We start from the raw sequence: 18,000 nt of genomic DNA on the forward strand, positions 1-18,000 counted from the left end.
AACTATGGAGCCATGGCAGGTGATAAACAGCAAGGATGACGGACCCTACGCCGTCAGGACAGCCCTTGGATGGGTAATCAATGGACCGGTAAGGAGAGATGATGGCCACAAGTCGAACAAGGAGGAACGACAAAACGTCACAGTTAATCGCATCTCTATCGCAAGCATTGAAGAGCTGTTGATACAGCAGTTCAACGCAGGCTTCTCAGAACGCAGCTGTGAGGAAAAGACAGAGACGTCACAAGAAGACCATCAGTTCATGGGTTTGATGACAAGGTCTACACAGTTCATTGATGGCCACTATCACATTGGTTTGCCACTGAGAAGACAGACCGCGAAGATGCCGAACAATCGCTGCATAGCAGAGCAACGCGCCATCAATCTAAAGAGAAAGCTGAACAAGAACCCTGACTTTCACGAAGACTACAAAGACTTCATGAGAAACATCATAGCGAAAGGCTATGCTGTAAAAGTGCCCGAAGAACAGTTGAACAGAGACGATGGAAGGGTCTGGTACATTCCTCATCATGGGGTGTATCACCCAAAGAAGAAAAAGATCCGTGTAGTGTTTGACTGTGCCGCCTCATTCAGAGGAACTTCATTGAATGACCAGCTGCTTCAAGGTCCTGATCTTACTAATACCCTCATTGGCATCTTGACTAGGTTTAGACAAGAGCTCGTTGCCATGATGGCAGACATAGAATCAATGTTCTACCAAGTCAGAATCCCTGACGAAGATGCTGATCTTCTGCGTTTCCTTTGGTGGCCAGATGGCGACGTTAGTGAAGCGATGGTGGAATGTAGAATGGCCGTACACCTGTTTGGAGCCACATCATCTCCCAGCTGTGCAAGCTACGCTCTCAGAAAAACTGCAGAAGATGGCAAGGGCAAAGCACCATCCGAGGCTGTGGAGACAATCTTCAGAAACTTTTATGTCGATGACTGTCTGAAGTCCGTGTCAACAGAAGACGATGCCATCGCACTGTCAAGAGACCTTAGAACTCTGTGTTCGAATGGAGGATTCCATCTGACTAAGTGGATAAGCAACAGCAGAGCAGTTCTAGCTTCTATCCCAGAAAAGGAAAGAGCCACTGAAGTCAAAGATCTGGACCTGAGCCACGATGTCCTTCCTATCGAGAGAGCTCTTGGTGTACAATGGTGCATCGAGTCAGACACGTTCAACTTCAGGATAATGGTGAACGAAAGACCATCCACAAGACGAGGGATTCTCTCCGTGGTCAGTTCCATCTACGACCCTCTCGGATTCCTGGCACCACTCATTCTGCCGGTGAAGCTGATGCTACGAGAGCTGTGTAGAGACAAGAGAGGATGGGATGAAGATATCCCAGAAGGTCAAGCTCAGAGATGGCACAGATGGCTGACAGATTTGCAACAACTTTCTAGCTTCAACGTCAGTAGATGCATCAAGCCCGCGAGTTTTGGAGTTACAAAGACGGCTCAACTACATCACTTCTCGGACGCCAGTGAGGACGGCTATGGCATGGCTACCTACCTCTTGCTGACAAATCAACAGGGCCAGAAACATTGTGCCTTCCTCATGGGAAAATCCAGGGTGGCTCCGCTGAAGCAGGTCACCATCCCGAGACTGGAATTGACGGCAGCGGTTGTTGCAGTTAAAGTTGACCAGGTGATGCGTAAAGAGTTACAGCTCCCATTAGAAGAATCTGTCTTCTGGACGGATAGCACGACGGTGCTGAAGTATATAGAGAATGAGAAGATACGCTTCAAGACCTTCGTAGCAAACAGAATCTCATCCATTAGAGAAGCTACACAACCATCTCAATGGAGGTATGTAAACACCTCATTAAACCCAGCAGATCAAGCCTCACGGGGATTGAAGGCTGAAAACTTCATGAGGAGTGAAACTTGGATACAAGGCCCAAGTTATCTGCTGGAAACAGAGAGATCATGGCCAGAAAGACCAGATATGCCAAGTCAGATTACTGAAGACGACGTCGAAGTCAAGAGATCAGTCACAGTAAATTTCATAACTACGAAAGAGAACTTTGACACAGTGAACAAGCTTGTTAACCATTTCTCAGGATGGCACCAGTTGAGGAAAGCAGTTGCATGGTTTCTAAGGTTGAAAGAGTTGCTGCTACACCTGAGCGGTAAGAGAAAAGAGTACCGAGCCACTATCAGTCAGTCTGAAAGTAACCCTGATAAGCAGAGAATGCTTCTACAGCAGTATATGCATCAGCACAAGACCACATCGAGCAAGAATTCATTGACCGTGGAGGATTTGGCCAAGGCTGAGAAGGAGATAGTTTGCTTCAGTCAAAGACAAAGATACCCAGAAGAAACTGAAGCTCTACAGCAAAATACTCCAATCAAGAAAGGTAGTCATATCTACAAGCTGGACCCTACACTGCAAGCTGGAGTACTGAGGGTGGGAGGGAGACTAAACAAATCTGCTATGCCAGAGGAGGCCAAGCATCCTGCTATCCTTTCTAAGGACCTCCGGGTTGCTACTCTCATTCTTCAGCATATACACCAGAGTATTGGACACAGTGGGAGGAATCACGTGCTTGCGAAGCTAAGACAAAGATACTGGATTCCAGGAGCTAATTCCGTAATAAGAAAAATACTCTCTGAATGTATTGTTTGCAGACGGTTACACGCTAGAGCTGGGGAGCAGAAAATGGCAGACCTGCCTGAAGACCGTTTGTTACCAGACAAGCCCCCATTTACAAATGTAGGGGTGGACTATTTCGGGCCTTTCGAGGTAAAGCGAGGACGGAGCCTTGTCAAGAGATATGGTGTGCTTTTCACTTGTTTGACCATCAGAGCAGTTCATATTGAGGTGGCACACACGCTTGACACTGATTCCTGTATTAACGCCTTGCGGCGCTTTGTCTGTAGAAGAGGACAGGCGTCCATTATGCGTTCTGATAATGGCACTAATTTCGTCGGAGCGGAGAGAGAACTACGGGAAGCTATTGAAGGTTGGAATCAGCTTAAAATACAGGAAGCCATGATGCAAACAGGAATTAAGTGGATCTTCAATCCTCCGGCTGCATCCCACCACGGAGGTGTCTGGGAAAGACAGATACGCACCGTAAGAAAACTACTCAGTTCTGTACTGAAGCAGCAAGCGCTGGACGACGAGGGACTCCAAACCGTTCTGTGCGAGGTCGAAGCCATCATTAATGACCGACCGATAACTAAGACATCAGATGATCCCGATGACCTCGAAGCCCTGACTCCGAACCACCTGTTGTTGTTGAAAACACAGCCAGCCATGCCCCCGGGAGTCTTCAAAAAGGAAGATCTGTATGCCCGTCGGAAGTGGAGGCAAGTTCAGTATATGTCAGACCTCTTCTGGACCAGATGGACAAGAGAATACTTACCTCTGCTACAGGAGCGTCAAAAATGGTCCAAAATAAAGAGGAACTTCATCGTCGGAGACATTGTCTTAATTGTGGATGATTCAGCCCCTAGAAATTCTTGGTTGATGGGAAAAATAATTAAGGCCATGCCAGACTCCAGAGGCGTCGTTCGTCGCATCTGTTTGCAAACCAAGACCAGTACCCTGGAGAGACCGATCACAAAGCTCTGCCTGCTACAAGAAGCAGCGTGAAAAGCTCCTGAACGAAAGAAAAAAGTGGACACTTGTATTGTAAATATGTTGAACTCATTAGTTTATGACTCTTAATGTTTGAGTAATTGATATGCCTCATGTGCCTAGTCAATTAGGGGCCGGAATGTAAGAGCCATAAAAGCTTAAGAAAATACTTTAAAATAGTGGCTAAATGGCATAATACAGTTAATTTACCTGAACGACTTATTGTATTAAGAAACCCCCTATTTTCTTGCTCCAGTAGTATAGTCCGACACCCCCTTCATTCTTGCCACAATGGAACAGTCCCTAAGCCACACATGGGTGCAGCCATCTTACAGTTTTAAACTGCACGTGGTGAAAGAGGCAGAAGCTGTGAGGTTTGGAGCAGTACAGTTTTTGACCGTGTTCGTTTATACGTGTTTGCTTTGTAATTCTGTTTGTTAAGTGTTATAGTAAACCATTTAAAAGACAAAGCTACGTTTGGGAACGTTTTATTTCGACACGCGTCTACTCGATGTTAAAAGCCCCACAGCCCAGTGGCCTGCCTGTTTGGAAACTAAGAAGCGCCACTACAACCTATATTCAGCTTTTAGAACCTCATCCCTGTTTTTAACTATATCGTTGGTACCTATATGCACCACGACAACTGGCTGTTCACCCTCCCCTTCCAAGATGTTCTGCAGCCGCTCTGAGACATCCTTGACCCTTGCACCAGGGAGGCAACACACCATCCTGGAGTCTTGTTTGCGGCCGCAGAAATGCCTATCTATTCCCCTTACAATAGAATCCCCTATTACTACAGCTCTACCCCTCTTTTTCCTCCCGTCCTGTGCAGCAGAGCCACCCCTGGTGCCAGGAAGTTGGCAGCTGCTGCTTTCCTCTGATAAGCCATCCCCCCCAACAGTGGTGTATCTGTTTGAGAGGGGATGATGCTGGGATGATGCACACATCCCTTTGAAGAATGCTCAATCCTTATCATTGATCTTAGTGGGGGCATAGTATGGGTTGCAGCTACGAAGACAGGAAGAAGCCGGAGCATCTCCTGACTTTTTAAGGTACCAGCGCCATTAAAGAGTTAAAGCCTCATGAGAGACTGGAAAGGATTTGGGTTTTTTCACAGGTAATGGGGAAGGATTTTATCTGGACACCTCCTGATGAAGAATAATGGCCCGCGGGCGGAGGGCTGCGACCTGGAAAAATCTGCGCCCTTGCTTGAGGGCTCCCGGAACGCACATGCTTCCGCTCCTGGGCCTCACCAAACTTGAAGTGCGCAGGGCCCACATATCCCAGGGGCGCATGTAGTTCGCAGCATCCCTGGGATCAGGTGGGCCATGGGGAGCCAATCATAGAAGGGAATCTCCCTTTATACATTTGACAGGAAGACCTGTCAAATATATGAATGGAGATCAATGAAAAAACATAGTAAAACTTTTTTTTTTTTAATTTAAAAATCACATTTTTAAAATGATTTGAAATTACAATAAATTAAGTATTTTAAACAAAATTTTAATTTTTTGAAAAAAATAATGAAAGTTTTTTATGGGGCTAAAAATGAACTTACCTTTTTTAAAAAGTATTTTTAAATGATAAATCAGTGAAAATTTAAAAAAAAACTTTTTTCAACTCTTATCCTCGCAAAAGTACCAGGCATAAGAATTGTAAGGGCGGAGGGTCTCCAAAAAGCGGAACTATCCGCCCGCAGAGGCCCTTCTCCAGGGCAGCCGGACGATCTGTCAAGAGGATTCTTGACAGATCGGAAATGCCGGTTTTTAGCATTTCCGATGTCCCTACGGGTGGGTACACAGCGCGTACCCACCCGTAGGGATCGGAATATTTGGGCCAATAAGTTCTTAAGTAAATGGGGGTAATTTTAACCCCACACGACCGGCGGGAGAGGGGTCGGAGGTTAAATTGTCAAATATGTGACACCTGACCCCAACCCGCTGCGAACGCGCCTACTTCTGGTTTAACCACGAGTACCCTGCTCTGGAGCGATGGGTTCGTGATTATAATATGTTAATGAGGCTCCCTTCCTAGGTTTTGGCAGCCATTTGATGTTAACGCTGACCGGCCAGGTTTCCCAGGGCTTGGGAAACCTGGCAGCTAAAGGGAGGCGGAAATAGCCGGATCAAGCAAGTAAGTGCTTTTTAGAGCACTGCTTGCGGGCCAGGAGGAGCAGAAGTCCTTCCCCTTGGCCCCTGAAGCAAATCTTCTGCCGCAATAGGCTGACCCCAGTTGCCCCTACGATCTGCCGACACCCCCCGCTCCAAACCCACGATCCCGCGCTTTCCTCCCAGCCATTCCTCTCTCCTTGCTGCCGCGTTCTAAGCCCTCCACCATGCCTCGGCCTTTTCTGATTACCAGGGACTGTCCCCGGTGGTCCCCACTGCAGTCTTCTAATGCTGGCTTCCCGCCCGGCAGCCAGCCAGCCTCTCAATCTGGCCGACTGCCAGGAGGGAAATGGAGTAAAAGAATAAAAATGAGCAAGAGGAGGGTACTGGTTTGACTGTGAAGCTTGTCTTTTTATTCCAAGTGGCAGGGAGTAGGGATATGCTCAGCAAGTGGGGGAGGATTCCTACTCGGTAGCATTGGTTAGTGGCCTAAAAGAGGCCGAGGTGAATAGCTATCTAGGGGCTTGTGGTTGCTTCCCCTCATCTGTTTCCAAATAAGCCATAATCAAAAAAGGGTAGGGTGTGGCACAGTACTGAGCACAGCCTCCATTACTAGGTGTAACAGATGACCAGCATTCGGATCCAAGCCCTGAAGCAGCAAAATCATGTTTTATTCAAAAAGCAAAACTAATTACCATGCTTGACATTACCAGCCTGTCCCTTAAGAAAGATAGCACCTAAATGATGCACTGGAACCAGTTGCACCAGATTTATTGGGGGAGTAGTTTGTTTCTGGGCTGCATCCGAGTGTAAAGGTCTATGGCATTCATTTTCATGTGATTCAGGTGCAGACACCATAAAAGCTCGGCGGTTGGAAACGCTGCAGCAGTGGGAATGACCACTGGAGTCCTGTCCTTCTGGATGCTATCTAAAAACAGCAGCCAGAAGGCCTTCAGTATTTATTCCTGTTCCTTGAAGATAAAAAAAAGACTTAGCTTGGGCCCTGTTGTCTTTGGTGCCTGTCCCTCCGCGATCATCGATTGGAGAGTGGCCAGGCGCAGGGCCTAAGGCTTATTTCTACTAGGCGCCTTTCAAAATGGCCCCCTTTCAGTGTTGGAGAGGAAAATGAAGCAGGAGAGCCAAGAACGCCCCTCCTGTCTCATTACCATGACAGTCCTTAGCCTGTGCCTACTGTAGATACAGGTACTCTCTCCACTTCTTGGGGGAAGCCCTTGAAGTCTTGGAGAAATGCAAAGAGGCAGAGAATAAGCATCTTCTGGGTGCAAAGCACAGGGAAATTGCCCCTAGTATTTCAAGGACATTAATACATTCACAGAAGTGAATTGTGTACACGTACTTACTTTGGCAACACCAGAATCTGAACGATGAAGATACAGAAAAATATGAGGCAAGCACAGGTGACATAGTACTTGAAGGCTGGAAGTGTAGTTGCTCGGTACTACAGGAGTTAATACAAAAATATTAATTAATAAATGATCTAATGTAAAAAAAAACTACACATTACTGTAAACTGATATTTTTCTAAGTACAGACAGTAAAACAATAGCCCCAAAATTCATGAGGAGGCCTTAGCAAGGTGAATCTGGAGTAAATAGTCTCCCTATAAAACAATTTGTAAAATGTTCCCAAGTAGTCATAGTTGGTCCATTTTGGAACATTTTTAATGCTGGCGAAGAGTTCTGTCAGCTTTTTTCTACCATTAAATAAACTGGCATGCAGATGCCCATAAGAGAACCTTTTCACATATATTTAAGTATGTATGCATAGAATATCATATTGCCACAGAATAATGCATATATGGCAGCATAATTTAGCATTGCAAATTTCATGGTACCATGCAGGTACCAGCTTTAAATGGTAATCTGTAATATAATAATGTCATAAAAGTGCTTAAGCTTAATGCTTTAGGGGCTAAATTGGGCCGTATGTCACCTGTTTGTTAGGCGCTATGTGGCCAACTAAGACTCGAAAATGGGGTCCAAGATGCAGGTGCACTCTTCCGATGAGAGGTGTGCAGGAGGCCATCTTGGTAAAGGGGTTTGTGTGCACGCCTAACGACCACCAACAGCATGCAGAGCAGCGAGATGATGATGCAAATCAGTGTGCAATACTGATTTGAAGCCACCGCTGCCTTTTTCCAACTCCACACTCCAGCCAATGCCCTAGCTTAACCTCGCAGAATGAAGGATCCCCCACCAGTGTGCTATTTAAAGGGATCATGAACAATGTTCCCTGTAATTTTTTTTTTGCTGCATGGGCCCTTTAACTGCCTGCATGGCCCATTCAATTTCTCACACATGCATGGTTGTTTATTTGAAAAGTCTGTGAGCAGCCTACGCAGGACCTCCAGAATGCTACCCGTTAGTGGGAAAATGAATCATGAAGTACTTATAGATTAGTTGCTGGATTATTTCTTCTGGCTGCTGGTGCAATTGTATGTATTTTTGGAAGTTTCCTACTTGACTAAAGTTTGAATACTCTACAGGGAGTGGTCTGGTTAGTCTTGTAGTACTTTTTTTGTTAGATAAAATATTGTGCTGAAAGAAGTTGCTTCCAGGCATGGGTGGTCTGGTAAGGCTTCCTCTGGGAACTGAACATAACTGGGAGAATAAAGAGAGGCCTCAGAGAGCAGGACAAGCTGCTAGAAGAGGGAGGAGCAGGAGGAGGGGGAGAAGGGCACTCAGCAGGAGACAATAGCCATGGAGGGTCTTCAGGGAGCAATTCTCTTACCTCAACTTCAGCGACGACCAGTGCATGAGATGTCTTCACTTCACTAAAAAGGTCATGACTGAAATCTGTCAACTGCTGCAGCAGCAACTGCAGCCTCAAGGCAGAGCAAGGACAGCATTGCCTGTAGTTGTCATGGTTGAAAAGCTGCCAGTGTGTGTAAGCTGTGAGTTGTGTGTGAGGGTGAGTTAAACCACAGGAATTGAAGGGTTGAGTACTGCTTGATAGAGATTATTGGTAGGTGGGTGATGGGGGTTTAGTGAATTGAGCAGTGGATGTGGATAGTGGTGCAGTTGGTAGGATACGCCATTTGAAGATTGAACTCACTCACCTTGACAACTTGTGTCAGATCATTAAACTTCTTCCTGTACAGCATCCATATTCTTGGAGCAACTCTCTTGGCATTGACCTCTGCTGCTCTTCCCACTGTTTCCTGAGCATATGTCTCAAGGGCCTCCTGCCCCCCTGTGGATACAGGATGTCCCTCCTTCTCTCCACGTCTTGCACCAAGTCCTCCAGTACATTATTAGAAAACCTTGGTGCATGCTGTCTCGCATGTTCAGTCACTCTTCAATATATTACTGCCCAGATTCAGTTCACAAAGGACTCCCACCAGTTCTTGCAGCCATAATGCACCGTCCCTTTAAGAGTTGCAGGTTGGCTTTAAGTAGCGCTAACCATTTGCAATATAGGGCCCCCTGCTGATGTATGCAGCCAATAAACAGCGCGGGTAGCGCAGGCTGCACGCAGCAATCATTTAAAACAGCAGGCAGCACGAATTTACCGTGCTGCCTGCAACACAATGAATGGGTACAGTTTAATCGCATGCCGCGATCCCCACGCCCGTTTTTGGGGGTTATTAAATTTAACCCCCAATATCTTCACTATAACATCAATATTTGAATAATAATGACACTTACCTCTTTCTCTAATTCTTGATTATGAAAGAAAAGGGAAATTCTTTGAATGTCATCAGATTTTAGCCATTGTCTATAAAACAAACACATTTTCTATAAACTATTCTGTTAATTCTCAAACAAATGCTACAGATTTTTTTTTTAAAGAGTAAACGTTGTGATCTGGGATTGATTCCAGATAAATGCATAATCTGATCCAAACCAAGAACACTAATGTAGTAAACTGGCAATGTCTAACCCCAGGCCACTTATTCATATTATCTGGTGCATGGAGCTCTGACTTTCAACACATCCCTCTCACCAGGCCACTGGTAAGTGCAACGAGCACTGTTAATGAAAAGTGCTCCCTCCTGAAAACCAACTGACAGAAACAACCGATTTACTGGTAGATTTTAGAAATTTAACAAAAAACTAGTATCAGCATTGCTGCTTAATTAGCAGGAGCACAGCAGGCTGACATGCAACTATTGTTTCCAGCGGTGGTGCTCTCCACTCCAGTTGAGTCACCTGTGCAGGAGGAATCTGTTAAAAGGCAGAGCTCTGCAAGATGGATAAAAATGGGAAACTGGCTGGAGTTGGTTCGTGGGCTGGAGATTGGACACCGTCACCCACATGCCAGAGTTCTGATGCCCCCTCTTTTACCTGCCTGAGTCCTGATGCCATTGCCTCTAACTTACCTACTCACCTGAGTCCTGATTCTTCTATGCACCTGCCTAAGTCTTCACCAGATGCTGCTGTCTCTAAATTGAGTTTGAGTGCTGCTACTTCTAGCTACCTATCCAAGTCCCTATCTTATGCTACTCCGTCTAACACACCTGCTGACGTGGATGCTCTTACTGGTGTCTCTCCTTGACTGCAATTGCAGAAACAAACAGGGGAGAGAGTCAAAAACAGAAGAGTAAGAAACAAGTGAAAAAGGAGAAAAGAGAGCAGAGAGAGAGAAGTGAAGGAGACTGTGCTTTGATTGCATTGAGGAAGAGATTAAAGTCCCTGCTCCTCCAGGACCCATAAGAAATGTCAGACAAAAATACATAGGGGGCAAAAATGAGCTCAGTAGCACTGTTATTGGGTGATACAAGTGTCCTTAGGGTTCCAAAATGGCACACGTGTGCACTTCTGATGCAAAGTGCACCATCTTGGTAAAGGGGTTAGCACGTGTGCACTTAATGTCCACTGGAAGTATGCAGAACCGGCAGATCATGATATCAATTGGCCTGCAACGCTGATTTGACACCAGCTCTGCCATTTTGGAGCTCCACGCTCCAGCCAACACCCTCTCTTAAGCTTGCACAGCTGAACACATGTTAAGCAGCAGGAAGGACCCCCACCAAAAGTGTGATTTAAAGGGATCATCAACTACTTACAGGTTAGTTGCTGTTTTATTTTTTCTGGCTGTTGCTACAATTTTACACGTTTTTGGTGCTGTCTATAGTTGTTTCAAGTTTCAAAAGTGTACAGGGAGTGGTGTGGCAGGTGCTGAAGTACTTTTTGCTGGCTTCAAGGCTTCTGCACAAACCAGACATGCACTAGTACAGCTTCCTTTTGGAATCGAGCATGACTGGGAGAATGAGCAGAGGCCACACAGAGCAGGACAAGCTGCTGGAAGAGAGAGGAGGAGGAGGGGGAGAAGGGCCCTCAGCAGGAGGCCATATCCACCCAGGGTCTTCAGGTAGCAATTCTCCCACCTGAACCTCAGCGACAACCAATGTTTAAGATGTCTGCAATTCACTAAGGAGGCAGTCACTGAAATCTGCCACCTACTGCAGCCACAACTCCAACCTCAGAGCAGGGCAAGGACCGCATTGCCAGTGGCTGTGAAGGTGACTGCGGGTATGAAATTTTATGCGTCTGGCTCATTCCAGGCTGGAGCTCGAGATATTTGCAACATCTCGCAGTTTGCAGTGCACTGTTGCATAAAGGAGGCCACTGAAGCTCTCGCCTGCTCAGAAGAGCAGGCTAAAATCAGAACCTGTGGGATCGGTGTGGGACGTTGCTAGGTGAGTCCCATAGGTGATTTAAACAGCCAGTTAAAATCACCCCTATAGAAGTAGAGAAGGGAGGCAGAGTTAAAGAAAGGAAAGAATCAAACTGAAATGGAGAAACATGCTGACAGAAGAGCAGGAGGAGACAGACAGGCAGAAGCAACAGAAGTGGAGAAGAGATATGCAGGCAATTGTAAAGGAGAAGGAAAGATAGACAAATAGAATTGAAGATGTGCTTTTTTATATTCATTCCTGGGATGTGGGCATTGGTGGCAAGACCAGCATTTATTGCCCATCCCTAATTGCCATTCAAAAGGTGGCGGTGAGCCCCCTTCTTGAACCGCTGCAGTCCGTGTGGTGAAGGTACTCCCACAGTGCTGTTAGGGAGGGAGTTCCAGGATTTTGACCTAGCAACGATGAAGGAACGGCGATATATTTCCAAATCAGGATGGTGTGACTTGGAGGGGAACTTGGCATCTAGTTTAGCAAGTGAAATATGCAATGTGTGAAATACATGAGGTCTAATGAGTTGCAAATCAATGGAAATTAGAAGACTGATTTAATTCAGACTCAGAACACCACAGGCAGAATTTTCTGTGGTCCAACACCACCGGTGGAATTTTGCACACAGCAGGAGGCTAATTGGAAAATCATTGGGGTGTTGTCTGAGATTTTCTGGCCATTAATGTCAACGAATGGAAAATAGCTGACAGTGTACCCAATATTTTCTGATAATCCACCCGTTGCGTGCAACGTCATACTGGTGGCGCAGGGCCTTAGAAAATGCTGCCCAGGTTATTTAAAAAAAAATCGTTCCTGGGATGTAGGCATCGCTAGCAAGGCCAACATTTATTGCCCATCCTTAATTACCCTTGAGAAGGTGGTGGTGAGCTGCCTTATTGAACCGCTGCAGTCTGTGTGGTGAAGGTACTCCCATGGTAGTGAATTTCTTGAGTGTGTCTGGGATTGTTTTCTACAACAATATGTCCTAGAGGCAACAAGGGGGCATGCCATATTAGATTTAGTAATGAGTAATGAGCCAGATTTAGTTAACAGCCTAACCGCGCGTGAACCTTTATCCAATAGCGATCATAACATGATCGAGTTCAACGTAGCATTTGAAAGGGAGAAACGGTAAACAGCTACTAAGATTCTAGATTTGGGTAAGGCCGACTTCAACGGGATGAGACAGAGACCATCCGCAGTAAACTGGGCAAATCTGTTAATGGGTAAAATGACAGAAGATCAGTGGGAGATGTTCAAAAAATAATTTAATGTGATACAGAACCAGTTTATACCCCTGAGGGGCAAGAGCTCTACTTGCCAAAAAAAACCCAGCCAAGGATGACTAACGAGGTGAGGGACAGCATAGAACTAAAGGAAAAAACATACAAAAATGCAAAAAATAGCACAGATCCTGGTGAATGGGAAAAATACAAAGAACAGCAAAGGGTCACAAAACAGACGGTAAAAGCTACAAAAAGGGTGTATGAAAATAAACTTGCAAGAGATGTCAAAATTAACACACATTTTTTTTACAATTATATTAGGAAAAAGAGGGTAGTCAGGAGCAATGCTGGCCACCTGAAAACTGAAAGCGGTGATATTGTCAGTGATAATAAGCAAATGGTGGACTTGTTGAATAATTACTTTGCATTAGTATTTACAGTAGAGGAAGAGAATAGCATGCCAGAAATCCCAAGGAAACTAATATAAATCAGGGACAGGAACTCAATAAAATTAACGTAAGTAAAATAACAGTAATTATGAAAATAATGGCACTAAAGAGTGACAAATCCCCAGGACCAGATGGTTTCCATCCCAAGGTTTTACAGAAAGTAGGTGAGCACATTGCAGATGCCCCTAACTATAATCTCCCAAAGTTCTCTCGATTCAGGAACTGTTCTTTTAGATTGGAAAATTGTGCATGAATTTATGAATGACAAGAGAGGGAAAGAAGGGAATTATGGACCAGTTAGCCTAACATCTATTGTTGAGAAATGACTAGAGTCTATAATTAAGGACAGGGTGACTGAACACCTCGAGTATTTTCAGCTGATCAGAGAGCCAGCGTGGATTTGTGAAAGGTAGGTCATGCCTGACAAACCTGATTGAAGTTGTGAGGAGGTGACTAAAGTGGACAGGGGAATGTCTATGGATGTTATTTATAAGGACTTCCAGAAGGCATTTGATAAAGTCTCACATAAGAGACTGTTAACTAAGATAGAATAGTGGTTATATTACTGGACTAGTAATCCGAAGGCCTGGACGAATGATATGAAGACGTGCGTTCACAATCGCATCACGGCAACTGGGGAATTTAACTTCAGTTAATTAAATAAGTCTGGAATAAAAAGCTAGTATCAGTTATGGTGACCATGAAACTATCAGATTGTCGTAAAAACCCATCTGGGTCACAAATGTCCTTTAGGGAAGCAAATCTGTGGTCCTGACCTGGTTTGGCCTATTTGTAACTCCAGACCCACAGCAATGTGGTTGACTCTTAACTGCCCTCTGCAATGGCCTAGCAAGCCACTCAGCTGTAACAAACTGCTACGAAAAGCAATAAGAAGAATAAAACCGGATGGACTGGAGAACAGCTAACGTTGTAGCATTATTCAAGAAGGGTAGTAGGGATAAACCAAGGAATTACAGGCCAGTGAGCCTAACATCAGTGGTAGGGAAATTATTGGAAAACATTCTGAAGGACAGAATTAGTCTCCACTTGGAGAGGCAAGGATTAATCAAGGATAGTCAGCATGGCTTTGTCAGGGGGAGATCATGTCTGACCAATTTGATTGAATTTTTCGAGGGGGTGACTAGATGTGTGGATGAGGGTAGTGCAGTTGATGTGGTCTACATGGACTTCAGTAAGGCTTTTGACAAAGTCCCGCATGGGAGACTGGTCAAGAAGGTAAGAGCCCATGGGATCCAGGGCAACTTGGCACATTGGATCCAAAATTGGCTTAGTGGCAGAAAGCAGAGGGTGATGGTCGAAGGTTGTTTTTGTGACTGGAAGCCTGTGTTCAGTGGTGTACCGCAGGGATCGGTGCTGGGTCCTTTGCTGTTTGTAATGTTCGCAGATGACACAAACATTGGTGGGGTAGTAAATAGCGAGGAGGAAAGCCTCAGGCTACAGGACGATATAGACGGGTTGGTCAGATGGGCAGAACATTGGCAAATGGAATTTAACCCTGAAAAGTGTGAGGTGATGCATTTTGGATGGACTAACAAGGCAAGGGAATACACAATGAATGGTAGGACCCTAGGAAAGACAGAGGATCAGAGGGACCTTGGTGTGCATGTACATAGATCCCTGAAGGCAGCAGGATAGGTAGATAAGGTGGTTAAAAAGGCATATGGGATACTTGCCTTCATTAGCTGAGGCATAGAATATAAGAGCAGGGAGGTTATGATGCAGCTGTACAAAACGCTAGTTAGGCCACAGCTGGAATACTGTATGCAGTTCTGGTCGTCACACTATAGGAGGGATGTGATTGCATTGGAGGGGGTGCAGAGGAGGTTCACCAGGAAGTTACCTGGGCTGCAGCGCTTCAGCTATGAAGAGAGACTGGGCAGGCTGGGGTTGTTTTCCTTAGAGCAGAGAAGGCTGAGGGGGGACGTCATTGAGGTGTACAAAATTATGAGGGGCATAGATAGGGTAGATAGAAAGGAACTTTTCCCCTTAGTAGAGGGGTCAATAATCAGGGGGCATAGGTTCAAGGTAAGGGGCAGGAGATTTAGAGGGGATTTGAGGAAAACTTTTTCACCCAACGGGTGGTTGGAATCTGGAACTCACTGCCTGAAAGGGTGGTAGAGGCAGGAACCCTCACAACATTGAAGAAGCATTTAGATGAGCACTTGAAACGCCATAGCATACAAGGCTATGGACCAAATGCTGGAAAATGGTATTAGACTGGACAGGGATTGATGGTCGGCGCAGACACGATGGGCCAAAGGGCCTCTTTCTGTGCTGTATAACTCTATGACTCTATGACCACCCAGCATCGACCTCGGCACCAGCTTCAGACATGAAATCGGCACACCCAGCCCAATCGACCCTGCAAAGTCCTCCTCACTAACATCTGGGGACTTGTGCCAAAATTGGAAGAGCTGTCCCACAGTCTAGTGAAGCAACAGCCTGACATAGTCATACTCACAGAATCATACCTTTCAGCCAATGACCCAAACTCCTCCATCACCATCCCTGGGTATGTCCTTTTCCAACAGCAGGACAGACCCACCAGAGGTGGCAGCACAGTGGCATACAGTCGGGAAGGAGTGGCCCTGGGAGTCCTCAACATTGACTCCGCACCCCATGAAGTCTCATGGCTTCAGGTCAAACATAGGTAAGGAAACCTCATCTACCGCCCTCCCTCAGCTGATGAATCAGTATTCCTCCATGTTGAACACCACTTGGAAGAAGCACTGAGGGTAACAAGGGCACAGAATTAACTCTGGGTGGGGGACTCCAATGTCCATCACTAAAAGTGGCTCGGTAACACCACTACTGACCGAGCTGGCCAAGTCCTGAAGGACATAGCTGCCAGACTGGGCCTGAGAGGTGGTGAGAGAACCAACAGGAGGAAAAACATACTTGACCTCGTCCTCACCAATCATCTGTCCATGACAGCATTGGTAGGAGTGACCACCGCACAGTCCTTGTGGAGACGAAATCCTGTCTTCACACTGAGGACACCCTCCATCATGTTGTGTGGCACGACCATGGTGCTAAATGGGATAGATTCAGAGCAGATCTAGCTGCTTAAAACTGGGCATCCATGAGGCGCTGTGGGCCATCAGCAGCAGCAGCATTGTATTCCACTACAATCTGTAACCTCATGGCCCAGCATATCCCTCACTCTACCATTTCCATCAAGCCAGGGGACCAACCCTAGTTCAATAAGGAGTGTAGAAGAGCATGCCAGGAGCAACACCAGGCACACCTAAAAATGAGGTGCCAACCTGGGGAAGCTGCAACATAGGACTACATACATGCTAAACAGCAGAAGCAGCATGCTATAGACTGAGCTAAGCGATCCCACAATCAACGGATCAGATCAAAGCTCTACAGTCCTGCCACATCCAGTCATGAAACTAACGGGAGGAGGAGGCTCCATGAATAGGCCCATCTTCAATGATGGCAGAACCCAGCACGCAAATGCAAAAGACAAGGTTGAAGCATTTGCAACCCTCTTCAGCCAGAAGTGCCATGTGGATGATCCATATCGGCCTCCTCCTGAGGTCCCCACCGTCACAGGAGCCAGTCTTCAGCCAATTTGATTCACTCCACGTGATATCAAGAAATGGCTGAGCGCACTGGATACAGCAAAGTCTATGGGCTCCGACAACATCCCGGTTGTCGTGCTGAAGACTTGTGCCCCAGAACTAGCCGTGCCTCTAGCCAAGGTGTTCCAGTACAGCTACAACACAGGCATCTACCCGACAATGTGGAAAGCTGCCCAGGTATGTCTTGTCCACAAAAAGCAGGACAAATCCAATCCGGCCAATTACCGCCCCATCAGTCTACTCTCAATCATCAGCAAAGTGATGGAAGGTGTTGTCCACAGTGCTATCAAGCGGCACTTACTCACCAACAACCTTCTGACCAATTCTCAGTTTGGGTTCTGCCAGGACCACTCGGCTCAAGACCTCATTACAGCTTTGGTACAAACATGGACAAAAGAGCTGAATTCCAAAGGTGAGGTGAGAGTGACTGCCCATGACATCAAGGCAGCATTTAACCAAGTATGGCATCAAGGAGCCCTAGTAAAATTGAAGTCAATGGGAATCAGGGGAAACCTCTCCACTGGCTGGTGTCATGGTGTCAAAGGAAGATGGTTGTGGTTGTTGGAGGCCAATCACCTTAGCCCCAGGACATCACTGCTGGAGTTCCTCAGGGCAGTGTCCTAGGCCCAACCATCTTCAGCTGCTTCATCAATGACCTTCCCTCCATCATAAGGTCAGAAGTGGGGATGTTCGCTGCCCTTGACATCAAGGCAGCATTTGACTGAGTGTGGCATCAAGGAGCCCTAGTAAAATTGAAGTCAATGGGAATCGGGGGGAAAACTCTCCACTGGCTGGAATCATACCTAGCACAAAGGAAGATAGTTGTGGTTGTTGGAGGCCAATCATTTCAGCCCCAGGACATCGCTGCAGGAGTTCCTCAGGGCAGTATCGTAGGCCTAACTATCTTCAGCTGCTTCATCAATGACTTTCCCTCCATCATAAGGTCAGAAGTGGGGATGTTCGCTGATGATTGCACTGTGGTCAGTTCCATTCGCAACTCCTCAAATAATGAAGCAGTCCACACCCGCATGCAACAAGACCTGGACGACATTTACGGCTTGGGCTGATAAGTGTTAAGTAACATTCGCGCCACACAAGTGCCAGGCAATGACTATCTCAAACAAGTGAGAATCTAACAACCATCCCTTGACATTCAGCAGTGTTACCATCGCTGAATCCCCCACCATCAACATTCTGGGGGTCATCATTGACCAGAAACTTAACTGGACCAGCCACATAAATACTGTGGCTAAAAGAGCAGGTCAGAAGCTGGTATTCTGCGGCAAGTGTCTCACCTCCTGACTTCCTAAAGCTTTTGCACCATCTACAAGGCACAAGTCAGGAGTGTGCTGGAATACTCTCCATTTGCC

At 46.2% G+C, this 18,000-nt stretch overlaps 1 protein-coding gene across 5 annotated transcripts in view; it reads right to left on the reverse strand.

Annotated features, from left to right (window-relative positions):
- adcy2b (adenylate cyclase 2b (brain)) overlaps positions 1–18,000 on the reverse strand; it is a 779,528-nt gene that overhangs the window by 179,846 nt on the left and 581,682 nt on the right. For all 5 annotated transcript variants that reach the window (XM_085988701.1, XM_085988702.1, XM_085988703.1 and 2 more), the window contains 2 exons: positions 9,363–9,432; positions 7,056–7,153 (listed from right to left, as the gene is read on the reverse strand). In XM_085988701.1, the coding sequence (XP_085844827.1) occupies positions 7,056–7,153; positions 9,363–9,432 (168 nt within the window). The remainder of the gene's footprint in view (positions 1–7,055; positions 7,154–9,362; positions 9,433–18,000) is intronic.

Source organism: Somniosus microcephalus, chromosome 5 (genome assembly GCF_052327205.1).
Source record: "Somniosus microcephalus isolate GS21.2 chromosome 5, FLI_Smic_1.0, whole genome shotgun sequence".
NCBI classification, from domain to species: Eukaryota; Metazoa; Chordata; class Chondrichthyes; order Squaliformes; family Somniosidae; genus Somniosus; species Somniosus microcephalus.